This window comes from Hibiscus syriacus, unplaced genomic scaffold, assembly GCF_006381635.1.
Source record: "Hibiscus syriacus cultivar Baekdansim isolate YM2019G1 unplaced genomic scaffold, ASM638163v2 tig00110933_pilon, whole genome shotgun sequence".
In the NCBI taxonomy this organism is placed as follows: domain Eukaryota; kingdom Viridiplantae; phylum Streptophyta; class Magnoliopsida; order Malvales; family Malvaceae; genus Hibiscus; species Hibiscus syriacus.
This window is the reverse complement of record NW_024062919.1, coordinates 391567-413619: the sequence shown is the minus strand read 5'-3', so window position 1 is coordinate 413619 and position 22053 is coordinate 391567. Positions and strand designations below refer to the sequence as shown.

The 22053-nt window shown below is 32.2% G+C and overlaps 4 protein-coding genes across 4 annotated transcripts; 1 reads left to right on the top strand and 3 right to left on the bottom strand.

Moving 5' to 3' along the window:
• The first annotated feature begins 595 nt into the window (after positions 1-595).
• LOC120147038 (nascent polypeptide-associated complex subunit alpha-like protein 1) lies at positions 596-2708 on the top strand. The gene is made up of 4 exons (XM_039160508.1): positions 596-731; positions 816-888; positions 1825-1964; positions 2175-2708. The coding sequence occupies exons 1-4, from the start codon at positions 663-665 to the stop codon at positions 2505-2507; spliced, it is 615 nt and encodes a 204-aa protein (XP_039016439.1). The 5' UTR covers positions 596-662; the 3' UTR covers positions 2508-2708.
• A 1128-nt stretch (positions 2709-3836) lies between these two features.
• Positions 3837-5393, bottom strand: LOC120147213 (protein ELC-like). The gene has a single exon (XM_039160647.1). The coding sequence runs from the start codon at positions 5278-5280 to the stop codon at positions 4027-4029; it is 1254 nt and encodes a 417-aa protein (XP_039016578.1). The 5' UTR covers positions 5281-5393; the 3' UTR covers positions 3837-4026.
• A 140-nt stretch (positions 5394-5533) lies between these two features.
• On the bottom strand, positions 5534-8066 carry LOC120147211 (pentatricopeptide repeat-containing protein At1g11290, chloroplastic-like). Its single transcript, XM_039160645.1, is given in 3 exon segments — positions 5534-6327; positions 6330-6359; positions 6362-8066. Coding segments are annotated over 3 exon segments (2424 nt in total). The 5' UTR covers positions 7965-8066; the 3' UTR covers positions 5534-5536.
• An 8539-nt stretch (positions 8067-16605) lies between these two features.
• Positions 16606-17641, bottom strand: LOC120147124 (putative expansin-A17). The gene is made up of 3 exons (XM_039160568.1): positions 17497-17641; positions 17125-17446; positions 16606-17019 (listed from the first exon to the last, which is right to left on the bottom strand). The coding sequence occupies exons 1-3, from the start codon at positions 17639-17641 to the stop codon at positions 16710-16712; spliced, it is 777 nt and encodes a 258-aa protein (XP_039016499.1). The 3' UTR covers positions 16606-16709.
• Between the last annotated feature and the right edge of the window lie 4412 nt (positions 17642-22053).

Here is a 22053-nt window from a genome sequence, read left to right as displayed (position 1 = left end):
AAAAATCATCTATAATTGTTACAAAATGAAATATTAAAAAGATTTATCTTAAAAGAAATATAAATATTACATGTCGTAAATACGTATTAACACACATAAAAATCGAGCAAGTGACGACAACAACGTGTGTGAGATTTATCTTCAATCATTTATAGGAGAAAATATAAATTATATTGGTAAATTATTTTATGCTTATGGACATATGGTAAAGGATAACCATAAAAGAAGTTATAAAATCTCATATTGATCAAATATTAACCACTCTTTTATGTTTATGGATATATGGTAAAAAAGATAACTATTTTATTGGATGATTAAATTTATTAAATTATTTTTAATTAAAATTAAGATCAAATTGATATAATTACTGAAGATAAAATGCGTTATTATATAAATTTTCTTAATTACCAAGTTAATAATTCTATTAACGGTCAACGATAGGTGATTTGATTGAAATCTAATTAAGTTTAGTAGTCCAAATAGAATATAGACAATAGTTTAATGATCTTAAGGGTAATTTATCCTAAAATTGACATATTTTGGGCTTATAGGTGATTTGGAGGCGGCCCAATGGCAGCGCAAAAAGCTTAATCGCCGCTTCATATTTGAGGTTTTAGGGTTTTGTATTTTGCATTTTTGCGCTTGCTTTCTCTCAACCAAAAATGACTGCTCAGACCGATAAAGAGATCGAAGAGATCCTCGCCGCTCAACTCGACCAGCAAAAAATCGATGTATGTTCCTAAAATTAAGATTTAGTATTTTCTCTTGATTTTTATCCTTTGATTTTTATTATTATTTCCTTCTTTGATTTACAGTCTGAGCAACCTACTGTTGAAGATGACGACGAGGAAGATGACGACGAAGACGAAGATGAGGATGATGCCGAAGGTGAATATTCGTTTTCCATAACAATCATCTTTTTTTGAGCTTTCTAAAGAAATTTGTGTTAAAATAATTTGAACGATGCTATTATTTTTATTTGATACTTTGTCAATATCGAGATGTGCTTAAATCTTATTTTAAGATTAACTTGTTTTAGAGTTTGATTTTGTGATGTGCTCCCACTTGATTCACAAACTAACTCGAGTCAATATTGAGATGTGCTTAAATCTTATTTTAAGATTAACTTGTTTTAGAGTTTGATTTTGAGATGTGCTCCCACTTGATTCACAAACTAACTCGAGTTCAAATTGTTAACCGAGTCGATCTAGCTGAACACGAGTATTTTAATATCGATTTGAGTTCCTTGACCCTTGTTTGTATATATATATGTTTGGTCTTCAAAACGTAAGCTCTATGCTCTTTTGAATTGGATCGACTTGATTTTGCTCCTACATTGTTGATATAATGTTGGACTTGGTAGCCCTGATAGGAAACCAAGCTGTGTGATCAATATTACTCCTGATTTTTCCAAGCTTACTCAGGTTTGACAATATAAACAAAAAGTGTTGGTTACTTTTGTGTTCAAGTATGAGTATTTTAATCCTTGACCCAAGTAGCTCGTGAGCCTAATGTATGCTTGAATATTGAGAAGTATATTTGTGTGTATAAATGTTTGTGTACGGCCAACATGTGTCATTTCCTTATGGTTTTAAGTTGCTGAATACTCGAGTACTGAAAGGTTTGATTGTTTGATATGGCCTTGGTTTTTGCTATTTGAGGCTAAGTTAATGAAAAAGGATAAAAAAATTACATGGAAATACTCTTTTTGACATGTGCCTTGAAAACCTATGTGTCACTGTGTTCAGAATTTCAGTCAGGGTAATAACATGACAATGAGTTATCCATGAGGGTATCAATTTTTTATATTGTGTCATGTTTTAGGACATCATGATGGAGAAGGAGATGGAGCTGGTAGGTCAAAGCAAAGCAGAAGCGAGAAGAAGAGTCGCAAAGCTATGTTGAAGCTTGGGATGAAACCAATTCCTGGTGTTAGCCGTGTCACTGTCAAGAAGAGCAAGAATGTGAGTCCCCTTTTAAATTTTATTTTTAAATGGCGGTCCTAGTATGACATTTGGGTCATGTTCTCGTATTTCGATTCTTTCCACTGATTCTTTTGATTCTAAAGAGACCCCAATCACAGAGAATGGAATTCTAAATCTGAACCGACTTAAATTAACTCTGGTTATATATATATATATATATTGATAACTAATTGTCCTTGTTGATTTCAGATCTTATTTGTCATCTCGAAACCAGATGTGTTCAAGAGCCCAGCATCAGATACGTACGTAATATTTGGAGAAGCTAAGATTGAGGACTTAAGCTCGCAGCTACAGACTCAGGCTGCCGAGCAATTCAAGGCTCCGGACCTAAGCAATGTGATATCAAAACCCGAGACATCGACCAATGTCCAGGATGATGAAGAAGTGGATGAGACAGGTGTTGAGCCCAAGGACATTGAATTGGTTATGACACAAGCAGGAGTGTCCAGGTCAAAGGCTGTCAAGGCACTAAAGGCTGCTGATGGCGACATTGTTTCTGCTATAATGGAGCTTACAACCTAATCATAGCGTTTCCTTGGCAGTTTCTATTTGGATTATGAGAGTCGTGTACCTCAGGTCAGATATCCCTCATTTTACCGCAACTGTTTTGCCTTCTCTCATCTTTTTTTAGGGTAATGTCATCTTAGCTATGTTCTCGTTTGTGTTGTAGTAGTTAAAACCATTTGGGAGTACATTAATGTTACCATAATTATCTCGTTTCTATAATTTTGATTCTCTCCGTGTTTGTTACGATCTCTCCTTCGATGTTTTACCTCAGCGACTATGAAAGTATTGATGTTTTAAACTTCGCATATTATTACTGAACATGATTTTCAAATATATTAATAAAGAATCTAGATATGATAAAAAAGTTTAAACTAAATAAAATTTGAAGATAACTCACCCCAAAGATGTATGCAAGTGAGTATATTAAATTTAAATTTTAAGAGAGACGAAAATAAATTATCTATAGAAAATATATAACAAAAATTTAAATATACGAGAATTTATGAATTTTATGAGCGATCACTCATCCTCCCTTGATTTATTCCCGACTCACATAATTTATATAAAAGGATAACATTTTAGTACTCAAAAACTCGAGGCTCGACGTTTGCCGTTGTCAATTGCCAAAGCCTAACTGTTATTATAAAAATAAACTAATTTGATTATATTCAAAGCTTAAACAAGAATAGTAATCTTACAGATCAAAGGCAATAGTACATTATTTATCAAACACCATAACACAAAATTTAACACTTGCAAAAGGGAAAGCAAGGCCAGTATTCAGATTGACTGATTAATAAGAATATATAAATTATACCTATTGTTATATCTCACTTTCTGCCGCAGTGTTGCCTATGCTAAAATATCTTTTCGCTATAATCTAAGGAACGAGATGACAAGCAAGCTAGAGGCGATTACAACAGAAAACAACCATATGCCAAACGATGAGAAAACATAAGAATAAATCCTATAAATGCTATAAAAAAGGTAATCTATCAAGAGCAAAAGCTTGCAACTTTTACCAGGCATTTGAGCAGAAAGAACTGACAAGCTAGTGCAGGTTTAAATTCTATAGTGTGAAAAAAAGAAACAGATGAAACCTATTGTATTTGTTATTACACCTGCCTACAACATTAATCCTTTGCTCTTTAGGCCTTAGAAACAAACCGGCATCCCGAACATCGAGCATAAGCTTTTCTACAATAAAAACACTAACATGTGATGTGAAAAACAATACCAACAGATACAATCGCCAACTCCATTTCAGTTTCCTCGCAAATGCAGCCGCTAAAGGAAAAGAATACAAATTCATTATAACAAGAGAAAACCCAAAACTTAGTGTCAAGTGTCAACATATCGATTACATGAGCACATTATTCACATTACAATACCGCTATGTCCTGTATGAAGAATACATATCCATAAAACTAAATGTAATGCAGCTATATCACGATTATATCAAATCTTGACTAGAATCTGACCTTGAATAACATGATCTTTTATATTCACAAATCTGAAACAAAACAATAACCACTCATGAGACAAAATGTGATATTCTAGAAGCCATATTCGCTACCTGAGCCTGCATTTGAGCTTCCTTAACTTTCACAGCAGTAGCCCTATGAAAGAACTGCTCCCTTGACAACAACCTCACATTCCTCAGATACTGATCAAACGAAACGGACCCGTCTTGCACTGCCTTATCCATCGAATAAACCACATCCTCGATAGCTAAATCAGCAGCTGTGCAATCCAACATTTGTTTAGAAAGAAGATCGGCACAATAAATTGCCTGATCAACATCCACGTTATTCTTCCCCAAGTTCTTTGTTTTCCCTTCATTATCTATAACCCAACTATCCAACACATCCGTATTCATCAAAACAAACTGTAATTGTTGTTCTAAAGCTTCCTTTTCATCTTGCATCTCTTTCAACCCTTTATTAATCTCTTCCTCTCGCCTTCTCAACACCGCCTGAGCCGCAAACAACCCTTCCATTTCAACTTCCTTAGCTTTTCTCAACCCAATTATATCCCCATGAACCATCTCCACCAACTTATTCATAGCATTCCTCTTATAAACCTCGGCAGCAGCATCCGTCGAAGTAGGACGAGCTTGCAAGTGCTGCGGAGGCTGAACCCTCTCATATGGTGAAGGCGGGTATGTCCCTGCCGCCGAATGAGCCACCCTAGGCCCTGGCGGCGGCGGGGGGTGCCCATAACTAGATGACATGGAAGAATTGATTGAAGGGCTAGGGCTGGGAGTAGGGCTAGGATTAGGATTGGGACGACGTTGCGAATAAAGCGGCGGATCACGCGAAAAAGCGGAGCTCAAATTACCGACCAAATCGACAAGATTAGAACTTGGGTAAATCCAATTATGCAAATAAGGGATCGAGACTAACCCAGAGGGAGAAACGTTAGGATGGGGTCGTTTGATGATCATGTCGCGCGTGGGATTGACGTAGATGGCGGGAGCGTAACGAGGGTAAGACTCCATGAGCCAGATGATGATGGGGATGTTGTAAGTGACGCCTTGGAAAGGCATGGGGATTGTGCCGTCGGCTTGGAGGAGGTTGATAGACCGGCCGTCGTTGTGAGTGAAAGTGGCGGTTTTGGGTTCGAGGGAAGGGTAATTGGATACAAGGGAAAGGAGGTGCTGACGGATTAGCCATTTGGTGTCTTCGGTGTAAGGGAGGGAGGAAGGAGCACGCTGGGATAGGACGGAGGAAAGGAATTGTTGTGTTTGCTGAGGGTTTGGCGGCGGAGTTAACGACGGCGAAACCATTTGGAGGCGGTGGGCGGTGGAAAGATTGTATCTTAGAATTTGCTTTAGCTTAGCAGAGAGGAGCCTTGGGGAAACCTTTTTCTTCCTTCTTAATGAGAATACTTTGTACTTCTATTCAAAATTTAATAATTATTTTTTATATTATTCATAATTATAAATTTTTTTAACTCGATCATAAATCAAAAGATATTATTTATTTAAATATATTTAAATTTATATATTTTATAATTTTTATTTATTCAATACTACGACAATTTCACCAATAATCTCCACAAGAACAGGTTCCATTCTTGAAGTGGTGAAATCGCTGCATATCTCTCACTATGATTTCTCTCCCTGTCACAAGGGAAATGTATTTTGTTGCAGTATGACAGTCACCACAAACTCTCAGGTTCTTTCTGACATGTATAGGTGTGCCGTTGCTGGTATTCAAGAGACCGAACGCGATAGCTAGCCTCTCGCTGTGTGTACTGTTTAACTGCTCTTTAACGTCGTCTTCCACGTCATGAATCGAACTCGTGTCCGGCACGTAACCAGCAGCTTTCATCTTATGTCCCAGCTCCTCGAGGAAAGCATAGATTCTTTTAGACTGAGGGTGGTTCGTGGTTCCGGAGTAGAAACTGTGAACTTCATTTCTCAACTCGACGACGCTGCAGCCAGGTGTTTTCTGAAGCCCTTTCTTTTTCATCATAGTTCTGACTTTAGCCACTTCTCCCCACATTGAAGCTGTTGCATATATGTTAGCAAGAAGTACATGGTACCCACCTTCATCCGGATTTAATGCAAACAGTTTGCCTGCCGCCTTCTCACCAAACTCGACATTTTTATGGATTTTGCAAGCTCCCAACATGGCACCATATACGTTAATCCCTGGCTCGATAGGCATCTTTTGAATGAAATTCCAAGCTTCATCTAGTCGACCAGCTCGACCAAGAAGGTCAACCATGGCTCCATAGTGGTCCATTGCAGGCTCTATGCCATAATCTCTCTTCATGCTGGTAAAGTAGCTACGCCCCTCCTCCACCATACCTGCATGGCTGCAGGCGAGAGAACGCTAAGGAACGTAACATCATTTGGTTAACAGTTCCCTTTTGCATTTCATTGAACAACTCTAAAGCAGCTTTCCCGAGCCCATGCGTTCCGTAGCCATCTATCATAGCATTCCATGTTGTTACATGCCGCTCATTCATCCGATCGAAAAGCTTCCTGGCGGTGTGAATTTCTCCACACTTTGCATACATGTCAACGAGTGCAGTCATCACAAAAATGTCATCATCCAAACAACTTCTAATACAATATCCATGAATCCACTTTGCTTGGCGTGTAACTGATAATTCTGCCAGAGCGGGAAGCACACTAACCATCGTAAATGAATCCGGTCTTAAGTTTCGAGAATGCATCTCGTAAAAGTAATTTAAAGCATCATTAACACATCCATTTTGCGCAAAGCCTAAAATCATAGCATTCCAAGAAACAAGTGTTTTACCGTGCAATTTTTTGAAAATATCCACGGCAAGGTCGACTCTCTTACATTTGGAGTACATGGAAATCAAAGAGTTCATAACAGATACATTGTTACCAAGTTTCAAACTGTCGAATAACTTATGAACAAACATTCCACGGTCAAGATCACCCAAATCCGCGCAAGCATGAGCAGCTCCCATTATAGTAACATCAGTCGGTTCCACTCCTTCATCCAACATCCTCTCGAAAATAGCCATAGCTTCCTCAGCATACCCACTTCGAACATAACCATCGATCATCGAATTCCACGAAACGGTAGTCCTCTGTCTCATCCCATCAAATATCAATCTCCCGGTTCCAATATACCCGCATTTCGAATACATATCAACCAATGCAGTATTCACATTCACAAGTCCTTCAAAACTAGCTCTTAAAACATAACCGTGAACCGACCTCCCGATCTTAACCGACCCCATAGTAGCCACGGAAGGCAAAATGGAAACGAGAGTAATCGAATCAGGTCTCTGCCCTTCCTTTTGCATCCTAACAACTAAATCCAAAGCAAGTTTAGCTAAGCCATTCTGCGCAAAACCAGAAATAATCGTATTCCAAGAAACCAAATCTCTGTCAGGCATTCTATCAAACATCTTATAAGCTTCTTCAATTTGTCTACATTTCGCATACAAATTAACAACACCAGTCATTGCAAAGACATTCGAAGAAAACCCATTTTTTATCAACTGCCCATGAATCTCCTTACCCCTCCTAAGCTCCCCTTTATCCCCACAAACTTTCAACAAGTAAGTAAAGTTATAAACAACAGGCTTAACATTATCAACTTTCATCCTAACGAAAAACAACAAAGCTCCGTGCAACGATGAGTGTTTTGCATACCCTTTAAGCAAAGTGTAATAAAGAACCTCGGGTTTATCTTCGATGGGTTCGAAAACACGGGCAGCTTCGGCAATGCAACCGTGGTTACAGAAGAGGCTGAGGAGCTTGGTCTGGAACAAGTGTTCGGTGTAGAGATTGGATTTGATTATGTGGGGAAGGATTTGGTAAACTTCTTTAACGTAAGTTGAGAGCTCTAAAAGGATAGCTGCTGGGTGTTTGTAAACATGGAGAGGGATTTGGGTTCTTTGAGAAAGGGAGTGAGGATTGGGTTTTGGGGTCGGGAATTTGGTGATCGGTGGAGAAGAAGATATGAGCTGAGAGCTCATGGCTGTGTTTTTATTTTATCTATGTAATATTCTCATGAGCTTGAAGTTCATATGCTCGTGGCTTCTTCAAATGGGAGGACCGGAACTGGATTAGGATTGTGAGATTTTCTGTCTTCGTTACTTTGGATTGTTTGTGATTAATGGGCCGAACAGAGAAAATCATGAATATTAACAGATGGATCGGATTCTGTCGAAACTTAGATTCAGATCAAATATTTACTCTTAATTATATATGATAGAATTTAATCTGGATTAGAATTTAATTTATAATATTTTATATATAAATATTATTTTTTATTAATCTGGGATAAATATAATTAGTATTTATTCAATGATAACTCTAAGTCATTTGACGCTAAACGCTCACACCCCTAACGTTTATAAAACAAATCTTAAATTTTATCAAAAATAATTTCACATAAACTTATAATCTTTTATAAATAAATATTTAGTTATTAAATTTATTGATATATACATAACCATTAATAAACATACATTTATACACTTCAGTCTATTCAAAATTTATCATTCATGAATTTGTAGCAAATATAACAGAGAAAGTTTTGCTCATGTTTCGACAGAAGAAAAGTCTTAATATGATTCCTTTGAGTAAATTATAAATCTTATCGTTTAACTTCATTTTAACACATATTTTATTTATTAAAAATTATTATTTTTAATTTAATCACTAAAATTTTAAATTATTCATGTTTTATCATTTTATCGTTAAATAGTTAACAATATTATAACATGGAATACGAATTCAAAGTAACATAATTTTATAAAAGTCAATTTCACATCGGAATATTATAATTTTAAATCCATGTAAAATCTTATTTTCTTCTCTCTTTTTTCCTCATTTTCCGTTTTCCCTCATTCTTTTCTCTCCCTCGAGTTGTTCTATTGTTTGTACTTTTTAATAAAATAAGGACAAAATCATTACATCAATTCTTTACATTTTAAATTTATTTCGATTTGGCCCCTTACCTATGTGTGTTGTTTAATTTATATTTTTTCCAATTTTATTTGTAATTTTACATTTTTTTCAATTTTGTCCATAAATTTATATTTTTTACAAATTTGATCCATGAATATTTTTTTTTGTAATTTACTCGAAATCATATACAATTACAACTTGCAACTCAACAACCACGAATGATGACAAAATAATTAATCCAAAAATAAAAACGACCCGACCTGAACTCAATCCGTATCCGGTAAACATTCGACCTGAATTTTATCTGTCAATGATGTGACCCGATCTGAACGAGATCCGACTGAAGTCCACCTGAACCTAAATTAACATGGTCTTTATCTTCTTCGGACCTGAACTGTTTTGACCTGAACTGACATCGATCCAAACTGAAAATGACCTGACCTGAATTCGATCTGGATCTGGTGTCAAATCAACCTGAAAATGACCCGGGCTAATTTGATATGTATCCGACCTGATCGAGTCAAACCATCAAATTGACTTGACTTGACATGTACTCGATTTTATCTGACCTGCCAAGATCCGACTGAAATATATCCGATTACCTGATTTTACATCCTTACATGATGGTAAGGAGGTCCATAGATATATTTACGAAGAATATCTAATAATTGAGGAGTGAATATCTAGCAATTATCAATCTACGAAGAATATCTAATAATTGAGGAGTGAATATCCAGCAATTATCAATCTGCACAATAACTCACTTAAATTCATGTTACCATGCAATTAAGTCCTTCAAAACACCCCAAAGTTCAGCTTCAAACACTAAAATGTGCCCGATGTACATGCGAAAAGCAAACAAACATTCTCCGGTTGTTGCTATTTCTATAATTCAATCGTCAAATAGAAAATTCCATTAACTTTTATGTTAAATAAATACAGAACCCTAAAAATGTACATGAACATGAAAAATCCCACTTTTGTAATTCTTTCTTTCATTGATTTTTCATCCTTATGGCTATTTAGTTATAAATTGATATTTGTATTTTATATTAAGATTTTATATGGTAAAATTTTAAGATTTGGGTTTCATTTATGCATAAGATAAAGTGAATTGTGGAGAATAAAGGTTATATCGATGGACTGAATTCTCTTTAAGATTCATGTGAAACGAAGTTTTTTTTTTTAATGAAAGTGAAATGAATGTTGGATCCAGACTTAGGGTATTGAAATAGGTGATTTGAAACCTTTGGGTAACGATTATGAGTGATGGTGACTATCTAGCGATGATCAATTACGATAAACGATGTCTAATATCTGAATTGATGTATGTGTAGCTCAAAAATTGATAAATTAATTTTTTTTTTAAAAAAAAGTAAATTTAAGTAAGCAAAACAAGAATGAAAATTAAGAAATTTGTAATTTACCCCTTTTTTTCATGCTGGGTTCTGATCCTTGAGCCAAACCGTTAATTTTGGGTTGACAATGAAACATATACCTGTTTATAGAGGAAAAGAATAATTTCGAGAATCAAATTTCAATATTTACAATACATTTCTTTATTTTTAGGAAAATATTCAAGACGTGAGATGAGAATCACACTACCTTTTTTTATCTTTACGAACATATCCAAGACGGGAGATGAGAATCGAGTTAATGACTCGTACTGAATTATGAATCTAGTCTCCCTTCGTCGTTTGTAGTCAATCAAATACATATTTTCATAAAAAAATTATGAAAAAAAATCGACGAAGAGAGAAACTAGATTCATAAATCAATAAAAGCGCATATATAAAATTGACAAAATAGTAAGTATAGTAATAAAATACATTATATCTTCAAAGAGAAAATATGTTCGAACTTCAAAAATTAAGAAAAATGAAGGAAGCTAGATTAGGGATAAAAATATAAAAGGGGCAAGAAGTAAAGAAGGAAATAGACAGATGATATTGGAAAGCACAATGGGCAAAACATATTTATAAGCTGCAAAGTCAACCAAAGTCTTGCAAAGGGCAATAATGGAATAGAAAGATTGGATAATTTAATAAAATTTTGTGAAAATTCCTAAAACGTTCACCTTTATTATATATTGATTTATAAATCCATGATTTGTTTTCTCAACTATATATAATTTTATCATTTTAGGGATCAAGACGCTACTAACCCTAATCTTCACCTCTAATTGATAATTTAATTTAATTTTTATTTTTTTATACAAAGTTGTGTTTATACCTCTTATATTTTTAAATTAAAAAGGAAATTGCTTGGTAGGCCGCATTATTTCCTTTTTTTTTTCTTTTTAAGAAAGACCAAGACGGCTGACTCTAAGTTTTACATACTCCCCCCATGTGAGCTTATTCAACACATATGTGTGGACCGTCTCGAAATCATCAACATAGTCGCATAAACTTATATAATCTATTTATACTACTTTATTTGATTTATATATTTGTATTGATCGACTAATCCAAATCAATTGAAAAGGAAATTGCTTGGTAGGTTGTATTGTTTCTTTATTTTCTTTTAAAAGAAGACCAAGACTAAGTTTTTTGTACTCCCGACATGTGAGCTTAGGATCGTCTCGAAATCATCAACATAGTCACGTAAACTTATATAATTGATTCATACTACTTTATTTGATTCATATATTTGTATGGACCGATTAATCTAAATTAGGTACTACAAAATTGATGATAATTTTATTAACTCAATTTGTTCTATTCGCAAACATCAGGATTTGAACCTCTGATTTTATTTAAGAAATTTAGTGTTTTCATCCAACTAGACCAACTGGTTGTAGGTTAGGATATATTTCTAATATTGTTGCAAAATTATATTTTTACTCTTTTAAATTTATACTCTCACCATAAATAATTCTATGATAATTGAAAATGGAATCATATTTAAAAGTAACGTAGAAGGATGCTTCTATTTCTTTTCTCCAAGTTAACCTTGTCAAAGTCTTTATGATTTTTGTAATTATAAACTAATAATTATATAATATTAAATATTTGAGTCCTCAAATTATTAGTGTCGTAAATAATTTGAAGTTTGATTTTTCTTTTAAATGCTTGTTAGACGTGTGAAGGTGAAAGATGGAAAAATCAATGAGGACTATATTAAATATTTGAGTTAATTGTATCACATATTCTCAAATTATGATTCTAATTTTAGATTGGTCGTTAAATTTTTAAATGTTCCGATTTTATCTTTAAACTATGACTATCATTCTAAATTGGTCCCCAAACTCTTTGAATATTATAATTTAATCCCAAACTATATGTATATACTAATCACATCCCTTGTAAATAAAATTGTTAGGCCAAGTTATATTACTATATGCTTGAAAAAACAAAATTTAGGTTAAACTATGGTTGAAACTAATTACAAAGTTTGGGGACTAATATAGAAAGAGCGTAGTTTAGGGATGAAATCAGAATGTTCAAAAGTTTAAGGACTAATTTAGAATGAGAGTCATAATTTGAGGATGGAATTAGAATATTCAAAAGTTCAAGGACCAACTTAAAATAATGATTATAGTTTGGGGACGCAATTAACTCTTAATATTTTATTGAAAAAGAGGTTGAAACGAATACGTGGAACAACTACGAAAGTAATTCTGAACCACATAAATTAGGTTTTTATCTTCCAAAATTTATTATTATGTTTTTAAAATCTTGACTAAGACTTTCTTTAAATTTATTTCAGTAAAAATATAAATATATATCATCTATGTATTCTATTGATTAATTCTAATAAGAGGTTAAATTAGAAAAATATTGTGTCTTGTCCTCTTTAAATTAACAAAATCGAATACAAACATGAATAATAAAACACGTTTTTGACTCTATTATCGAGGTTAATTCAAGTAATAATCAGTTTGATATCGCTTAAGTAGATTTTGAGTTCAAGACTTTGTGTATGAAAAAAATCCAACTGAAATACTCACCTACTAAAATTAAATGTCTGACGCAAGTCGATCCAAATTAAGGGTCTGTTTTTTTCCCGTAATTGGAATTACGGAATTGGTTTTTCCCCGAATTCCCGTGTTTGTTTCACGTAATTCGTTTTTCGGAAAATGTTTTCCCGTGTTTGTTTCACGTAATTCGTTTTCCGGAAAACGTTTTCCCGTGTTTGTTTCACGTAATTCGTTTTCCGGAATGTAATTCATTTTCCTAGTAACAGAATTTCCTTTGTGTTTTCTGTAAAATGACTTACGGATTCATTTTCCGTAAGTCATTTTCCGAACTTTTCACTTCAAAGCAAAAATACTCAAAATAATTTTATTTTATGAATTTAATATTAATAAAATATTTTAATATCATTTTCATCAAAATATTAATTATTAAAATATTTAAAAATATTTATTAATATTATAATAATATAATATTATATTTTTAATATTATATAAAATAATCAATTATATTATAATAATATAAGATATTATATTTTTATTTAATAATATATAATAAATTTTTTATATTTAATAATGAATAATATTTTTATATATTTCAATAATATTTTAGTAAAGATATTAAAATATACTAATTAATATTTTTAAAATATATAGTACTATTACTTTAATAAATAATTAATATAATTTATAAAATTTTATTTCACTAAAATATACCGAAAAAATGTTTAAATAACATCTTCCAAACATCATAAAACGTTTTCCAGAAATGTAATTCATTTTCCAGAAATGTAATTCATTTTACAGAAATGTAATTCATTTTCCAGAATTCAAATTCCAGTAATTCATTTTCCAGTAATTCAAATTCCAGTAAGGGTCTGTTTGTTTAGCTGTAATTGGTTTTCCAGTAATTCATTTTCTGGAAAACCAATTACAGCTAAACAAACAGACCCTAAATAAGACTGAAAGCCTGGAACCGGAATACTAATAAAAAAATGTTTTGACTCTTGACTTACTCAACCTTCCACATGCCAAACAGTGACTCCCTACATTTAATATAATGAATTAATAATAGTTGTTATTCAACCACTTTTTCCTTCTTCTCACCAAACAAATTGAAAGCATCTCATTCCCTTTACGTGTAATTCTCCAATTATTTCGAGTAGGAATAGTACCGGGTCGGATATATAAAATTTTTAAATTATTTAAATTTTAAATTTATTTGAGAATTCAATTTTATTTTTTATTTATAAATTATTTAAGTATTTTTATTGAAATTAAAATCAAATGACCTAATACTATTCCTTTTAGAAGCAAACATACTCTTCATTTTATAATATAAAAATGATGTTTAAATATCTGAATTCTTGAGCTGTCTTTGTATAAGTGATGTTGATTCAAATAAATGGAGATTTGAGGGTGTCTATTGTATTCGCTTTGAATTTACAACAAATAATAATTTTAAATTCCGATCCATGATATTTATATCTATAAAAACCCAATGAAATAAGCATCTGAATTCATAATTTAATCTGTCATCTCTAGTTTGAAGGGTTTAATACGAATAAAAAAATATAAAATATCATAAATACACAAATTATCGTATCTAATATCAATTTAATTAAAATTTTAAAAAATATTGAAACCATATGATATTAAGTATGAAACATATTTACATACCGCTGAATTTAATATTTCCGAAATTATTAAAAATATTGAGATTAAGAGCTAAGATAATATGAACTTTGCTCAATTACGAATCTAGATCTCCCTCGGACATAAAATCTAGAAGCATAAACTAGAAAAGTACACATTATAGGAATTATTAGTAATGAGAAACGCCTTATACATGTCAAATCTATATACTCTATTAATTCATCATGTCTGGTTTTAAACAAATTATCTCCTTTATTTTTTTTCTCGGAAAAATTAATTTTATTCATTTAATCATTTTTTTTAAAAAATGAGTACTTTGTATTAGAATTCACAAAGGCATTTAATTTGACGATAGACTCATAATCCAGCAAAATCAACGCAATAGACCATAGTAACAATGGCAATCAACCCAAATTTCTATTTTTTTTAAGGGGGTGAGATGCTGAGGGAGCTAAATTGCATGTGTTTATAAGATTCAAAAGTCTTGCAAGTTGCAGACTAAATTCACTTGCTAGTTGGCTCTAATGTTTTCCTTCATTTATGAAGGGTAAGATGAGTTGACAGTCAAACAATATATATGATTTATCGATAGGTTTAGTTCAAGTGGTAAGCAGTTTGATATTGTTTAAGTAAGATCTCGAGTTCGAATATTTGTGTATGTAGAAAATCTCTATTAGAATACTCACTCACAAAAATCATGTATGTGATACGAGTCGATCCGGATTAGTCAATGCGAAGTTTTGGAACTGGGAGAGCAACCAATATATATATATATATATGATTTTCCATATATTTTATATATAATTGGGTGAAAAGATAAATAAAGAGAGATGAAGTAAGGAGAGTTGGGAGGAAGGAAAGTTCATGGAATGATCCCGCTAAACATTAAACTAAATGTAATATATTTTAAAAAATATAATTGATCTTATAAAATTATTTATATTTTGATTTAAGGTATTATCATCTTATTAGAGAAAATAAATAAAAAAAATAAAAAAAATCAAACAAATAATGTGGAATTAAATAGCTCATCCTTAATAAAATCTCAATTAAAATAGTATAAAATAGAAAATACATATTAACTTAATGCTAAAATTTTAATATTTTTTAATAAAATTATCGACATCATATTTATTAATTGATCAGAATTGCCCATCTAGCTCAGTTGGTAGAGCGCAAGGCTCTTAATCTTGTGATCGTGGGATCGAGTCTCATTGAGGAGAATTCATAAAGAAGGTCTTCCACAGAAGTTGCTCTCAATCTGGCGTTGGGGGCAGTCTACTACCCTATCTTCTTATTATCTCATTATATATGGGAATTAGATTAGCTAATAATATTTATTAATTGATCAATTACATTAATTTTTTTTTGAAAGGAATCTTTAAGCAATTAAAAAGAATAAAAAATGATTTGACTCTTGACTTACTTTACCTTTCACATCTAAAACAGTGACTCCTTAAAAATCTATTAATAACCGTTATCAAGTAACCACTATTTTTCCTTCTTCCTCACCAAACAAATTTAAGGAGTTTCTTGTAATATTATTAAGGGTAAAGTATAGTAATGGTCACTGAACATTTCTGAAATTTGCATTTAGGTCATTTAACTTTTAAAACTTGTAATATAGTCTTTCAACATTTATTCCGTTTGTAATATGGTCCCCCAACTTAAACCACCGTTAGAAAATTAGGGTAAATTATATAAATGGTCATTGAACTTTTCAGGCACTTGAATTTAGGTCCCCAACTTTTAAAACTTGCAGAACAATCCTCAATTTCATTCTAAACTCCAAATTCCAAAGTAATTCAATTTTACTCTAAACCCTAAATTCTAAAATAGTTCAATTAAATTCTAAACCCCAAATTCTAAAATACTTCAATTTAAGGTTTAGAATGTAATTGAATTATTTTGGAATTTAGGATTTAGAATGAAATTAAGGTGTTTTGAAATTTTGAACATGAATTTACTATTTGACAGTATCATGTTCGTGTCGCCAGAAATTTTCCATCATTTCGGTTGAGCAAAAACCATAAATGAAAATTTGGAACATTAATTGCAAACTTCCAACCATCAGTACCGTTACAACAGGGTATATTTTGTAAACAAATCACTTGCTGGGCTTCAAGAGTAAAACGCCAAGCCACAACCTAAGTGATGAGAATATGATAATACAGCTTGGAAGTAAATGTAATAAGCAAAATACATAAACAAATACATATGTGAGATTATATGAGAAGTTCTAAATCTGAACATTGCTTTTGAAAGACTGACTGAATTGCCAATTTGAAGGCACCACATTAAGTGCAGTTCGAGTCTTGTCATTACTGACTTGGACCCTGAAAGATAAGGTCTGACCATTTAGGTAGCTTAAGCTCTGCCAATTGGCACCCCAGCTCCTCAACATGCTTTCCCATTTATTGGTTTTGGAACCCTTTACCCATACCTTTGAAATCTCTCCAGCACCCCCAACGTTTGATATCAGCACCAGTTCAAAATAATTCCTTCCATTGATGGTGAATCTCATGCCTCCCTTTCTCCTGCATGTAACCCTGGAAAACAAATTATTCAGATTTGCAATGGTCAATCAGTGCTTAGTATTCAAGTTCTTTTTTTATTCTTCTTTTTTTATGGCAGAATGAGAACAGTGGACATACCTCCTGTAGAGGACTGGTACAATTCCAACCCGGTATTTCGCTATGGTCTCGAATGCAGGTTGAGCCATGTCGAAGTGTGGTCGGGGTGGATTACACCAACCACCACTGTTATTCGGTAGTGTGTAATTCGGAGGGCAGAAGTTGGTGGCGGTGATGGTAATGTATTTACCCTTGAGACACCATTGGGGTACCTTTTTTGCATCGCAAGTTATCTGATAGTAGTCTCCACATGACTTGCCGTCGTTAAATAAAACTGTGTTGAGTGCGGCCGTGTTTGTTCCATAACCGTCTGTGTAGAGATTGTCATAACCACAAGCTCCACCTGCAAAAACCAACATATTCAATGAAATGAACCAAAAATAAGAAACTTACCCATTGTGCCGGAAGCATCACTTCCACCATAGAATGTTGCATGTGCTAAGAGCCAAGTATGAGCTGCATCTGCTACATGAAATTTAGGGGGGAAATAAAAACACACAATGAGAATAGCAGTAGTAAATATATAGGAACTCTTCATTTTCTTTTTCCTTTTACGTTGGAGAATGTAAGCGAAGGATGAGTTTGATGCCACAGATGCATTTTGCCTAGATATTTATAATCAGTGATAGACCCTGCTGATAGCTTATGAAAAATTATTGATAGAGTTTTTAAATATTATGCTATTATCCTTATTCCTTAAATGATAGAATAAATCATCGTAATTCATAATGTCATATGGGAATCCTATTTTTATATTCAAACCCATGTGACAGTAGTTATAAATCTTGGTTCTGCAGTTGATAATATTTCCATGCCTTTCGTGAATCTACTACCATAAATGGTGAAATAAAAGTTACTACAATTTATTCAATCTCAGGGTGAATATAAGTTTGACAAGCTAAATACTATACATATGATTTTTATTTATTTTTTCAACAACACATGTATTTATCGAAGAGATGATCATAACCTAAAATTCTCTTATGCTTGATAGCAATAAGAGAAACAAATCAAAGGGTCGCCAGCTCTAACTATTATTTCCAATAAATTCCTGGGATTATCTGTAAATTCAACGCATTATAGTTTCATGGTACATTATTGTACAATTGAGTAGCAAATTGTCAAGCAGGCAATATAAAATTGTAGGAGAAAATTAAATAATTTCTAACAAAGTAAACCAGAAGACTTCTAAATATCTTCTCCCTTTTTAGATAATGTCAAATAGTAAATTCATGTTCAAAATTTCAAAACACCTTAATTTCATTCTAAACCCTAAATTCCAAAATAATTCAATTACATTCTAAACCTTAAATTGAAGTATTTTAGAATTTGGGGTTTAGAATTTAATTGAATTATTTTGGAATTTAGGGTTTAGAATGAAATTGAATTACTTTGGAATTTGGGGTTTAGAATAAAATTAAGGACTATTTTGCAAGTTTTAAAAGTTGGGGACCTAAATTCAAGTGCCTGAAAAGTTCAATGACCATTTATATAATTTACCCTAATTTTCTAACGGTGGTTTAAGTTGGGGGACCATATTGCAAACGGAATAAATGTTGGGGGATTGTATTGCAAGTTTTAAAAGTTGGGGGACCTAAATGCAAGCTTCAGAAATGTTCAGTGACCATTACTATACTTTACCCTATTATTAATCAGTCAGAATACAGGATTGTCTCCGGAAATGTGAATTAATATACGGTTAATATATGGTGTTATCAGATATATTAAAAGATATTTGATAAATTTGGTTTAGTGTTATCGGAAATATCGAGTAATAATAATGTAATAGGTGGAAATCATGAAGAAATATTAAAAAATTTGGCAACTGGCAAACTTAGCTTGTCGGTTTGTGTCGATACTTTATAAAAATATATTGATTCATAACAATATAACAAGTAAAAAAAATGACAAAACCGATCTATAAATGACAAAACAGGTAAAGCGATACCAAATATATTAAAAGTGTCGATACTTTATAAAAATGTATCTATCCATAATAATATAATAGGTAAAAAAATGACAAAATCGGTCTATAAATGACAAAACAGGTAAAGCGCTACCGGATATATTGAAAGTGTTGATACTTTATAAAAATGTATCGATCCATAACAATATAACAGATAAAAAAAATGACAAAACCGGTCTATAAATGACAAAACAGGTAAAGCGCTACCGGATATATTGAAAGTGTCGATACTTTATAAAAATATATAGATCCATAACAATATAACAGGTAAAAAAATGACAAAATCGGTATATAAATGACAAAACAGGTAAAGCGCTACCAGATATATTGATAGTGTCGATACTTTATAAAAATGCATCGATCCATAACAATAAAACAGGTAAAAAAATGACAAAACCGGTCTATAAATGACAAAACATGTAAAGCGCTATCGGATATGTTGATAGTGTCAATACTTTATTATAAGTATCGACACTTTTAGAATTTAAAAGAGAAGAAGTTATAGCGCTAATAAAGTGTCGACACTTTATAAAAATGTATCGATCCATAAAAATATAACATGTAAAAATATGACAAAACCGGTCTCGAAATGACAAAACCGGTAAAGAGCTACCGGATATGTTGATAGTGTCGATACTTTATTATAAGTATCGACACTTTTGGAATTTAAAAGAAAAGAAGTTATAGCGCTAATAAAGTATCGATTTATAAAAATGTATCGATCCATAACAATATAACAAGTAAAAATATGACAAAATCGATCTCGAAATGACAAAACCGGTAGTAAAAAAGTTTGCTTGTGTGCTCATTTTTATTTCAGAATTTTCATTTTTAATACAAAAAGTTGGATATTTTAAGCAAAACCCAGTAAGAAAATAACAAAAACTTTGCAATAACAAAAAAATAACATTGGGAAACCTACCATGTTATCAGTTTCTTAAATAACAAAAATCCAGAAACAAACATCTCTTAACGCAAACTTATGATATACTCTTATTATCTCCATAGGATAAAGTTATGCCAATTTTAGTTTCTTAAAGAATAAACTTACGATTGAAGAACTCAAACTGGTGCACGTATAAGTGTCGATGCATTTATGAAAAATATCGATTCAAAAAATATCGAAATCGATAATTATTATGTAACAGGTAAATTTACAATATAACCGGTAAAAATATACTGGTTAATTAGCAAATAGATTTACATTATGTATCAACACTCTTTAAATATGTGTCGATACTTTTTTTTCCCAAAATGAAAGCACAACGAGGTGCAAGCATAAAGTGTCGATACATTTAAAATTGTATTAATCCCAAAAACATCAAAACCGATAATTATAATGTAATATATAAATTTGCAATGTTACAGGTTTAAATATACTTGTTTAGTTAGAAAATAGGTTAAAATAAGCGTTATCTATTACATTATATAAGCGCTACCTAATATATTATTGTACTTGATCATATTTCTGGTTAAATGATATAATATAACCAGTCTAAATTTTAACCGGTCACTTGTTTAACCGGTCACGCCGTTTTTTAACCATTTTTTAGGTTAATTGACTGTTCTGTAAAAGGGAGATGGAAGCAATCAACCACGTTCTTTGTCATTGTGATGTAACCTGGGTAGTTTGGCAAAGTTGGAATAGAGCGTGGAATGTAAACATGGTGTTTCCAATAGATGTTAAACAACTACTGCTGGTTTGGTTTTCTCAAAAAATAAGGAGGAAGTATCGAAATATTTGGATTCTTGGTTTTTTTGGACTGCTGTGGGTCATTTGGGTTTGCAGAAATCTTACCAGATTTAATGGGGTGTCTTTCTCGTCGGATCAGATTTTTCACAGAGTTAAGCTGCAGATTGGTTTATGGGCGAATTACTTGTGGCCGCTTTTGGTTCCAGTAGTGAATGATTTCGTGTGTAACCCGGAAGCAATTGTAGGTGGTGTTTAAAATCAGAATTTCGCTGCTTGTTCACTGCTGTATGTTTCTGCCCAGGGATGTTATTGCCCAGTTTTAGACCAGTTTATATGCTTCTGTTTTGGTCCATTCAGTCATGCGCAGGCGCTACTTTATAAGATTGTTGTGTTTTGATCCGATAGGTTGCTTATGTATATAGCTACTGATTTGTGTATTTGCCATGTATTTTGGTCTCTAGTGGTTGTACATTGTATTCTTCTATTTGGTTTCCTCTGTATAGACTTAGAGAGGTTTTTAACGAGGCCTTTAGATGACCACTTTGTTATCTCAATACAAAGTAAAGAAAAAAAGTATTTAGCTTAGGAGTAGTAGCAATTATTTAAAATTTAATTTTTTAATATTGTTTGAAAATTCAAATATATTTTTATGATGTTTAATTGTTCAGCAGACGATATTTACATACTTATTTTAAAAGAATCGAAAAATCCTTCTAGAATAATATAATTAAGTAAAAATTTAAATCCAATTCAACTTGACCCATAAATATTTTTATTTCTGTACCTCATCCGAGTCATGCTCAATCAAGCCTTTATGGTGATTTGTAATAGTTACCAAAGATTATTGAGATGGCGATGCTTTAGCAATTGCTGTGAAATTATTTAAGTTTTGGTCTAATGTGTTTGGTATAAGTGTAAAAAGCTTGACTTTTTGCCATCAAAGAAAGTGGGAAAAAAACATAGGCAAATACCAAGTAATTTTCATTTGTGGAAAATCTATAAACTATTAGGCTAACCCTTAAATTCAATATACTTTGAAGCTTATAAATACACATGATTTACTTCTCGTCTCCCTATTCTTAAAAAGATAAGGGGTGCTAGCCAATATAGCCTATTTGTTTTCCTTTCTTCATGTATTTTTCTCCTATATATTTTGTTAGTTTAATTTCGACTTTGCTGGGTTATGAGTCTAGCTTTCATTTCATTTTCGTTGTTCTATAGATTAATCATTCTATGAAAATATAGAGAAAGCTAGACTCATGATTCAGCAAAGTCAAAATTATTTTGACAC

What these genes read in the sequence shown, in the direction of transcription:
- LOC120147038 (XM_039160508.1), top strand. Translation starts at nt 663, where the DNA reads ATGACTGCTCAGACCGATAAAGAGATCGAAGAGATCCTCGCCGCTCAA. An exon ending in TCGACCAGCAAAAAATCGAT is followed by an intron (nt 732 to 815) that starts GTATGTTCCTAA and finishes TTTGATTTACAG; the next exon opens with TCTGAGCAACCTACTGTTGA. An exon ending in AGATGAGGATGATGCCGAAG is followed by an intron (nt 889 to 1,824) that starts GTGAATATTCGT and finishes GTCATGTTTTAG; the next exon opens with GACATCATGATGGAGAAGGA.
- LOC120147213 (XM_039160647.1), bottom strand. Translation starts at nt 5,280, where the DNA reads ATGGTTTCGCCGTCGTTAACTCCGCCGCCAAACCCTCAGCAAACACAA.
- LOC120147124 (XM_039160568.1), bottom strand. Translation starts at nt 17,641, where the DNA reads ATGAAGAGTTCCTATATATTTACTACTGCTATTCTCATTGTGTGTTTT. An exon ending in TGATGCTTCCGGCACAATGG is followed by an intron (nt 17,447 to 17,496) that starts GTAAGTTTCTTA and finishes TGGTTTTTGCAG; the next exon opens with GTGGAGCTTGTGGTTATGAC. An exon ending in GTACCAGTCCTCTACAGGAG is followed by an intron (nt 17,020 to 17,124) that starts GTATGTCCACTG and finishes TTTGTTTTCCAG; the next exon opens with GGTTACATGCAGGAGAAAGG.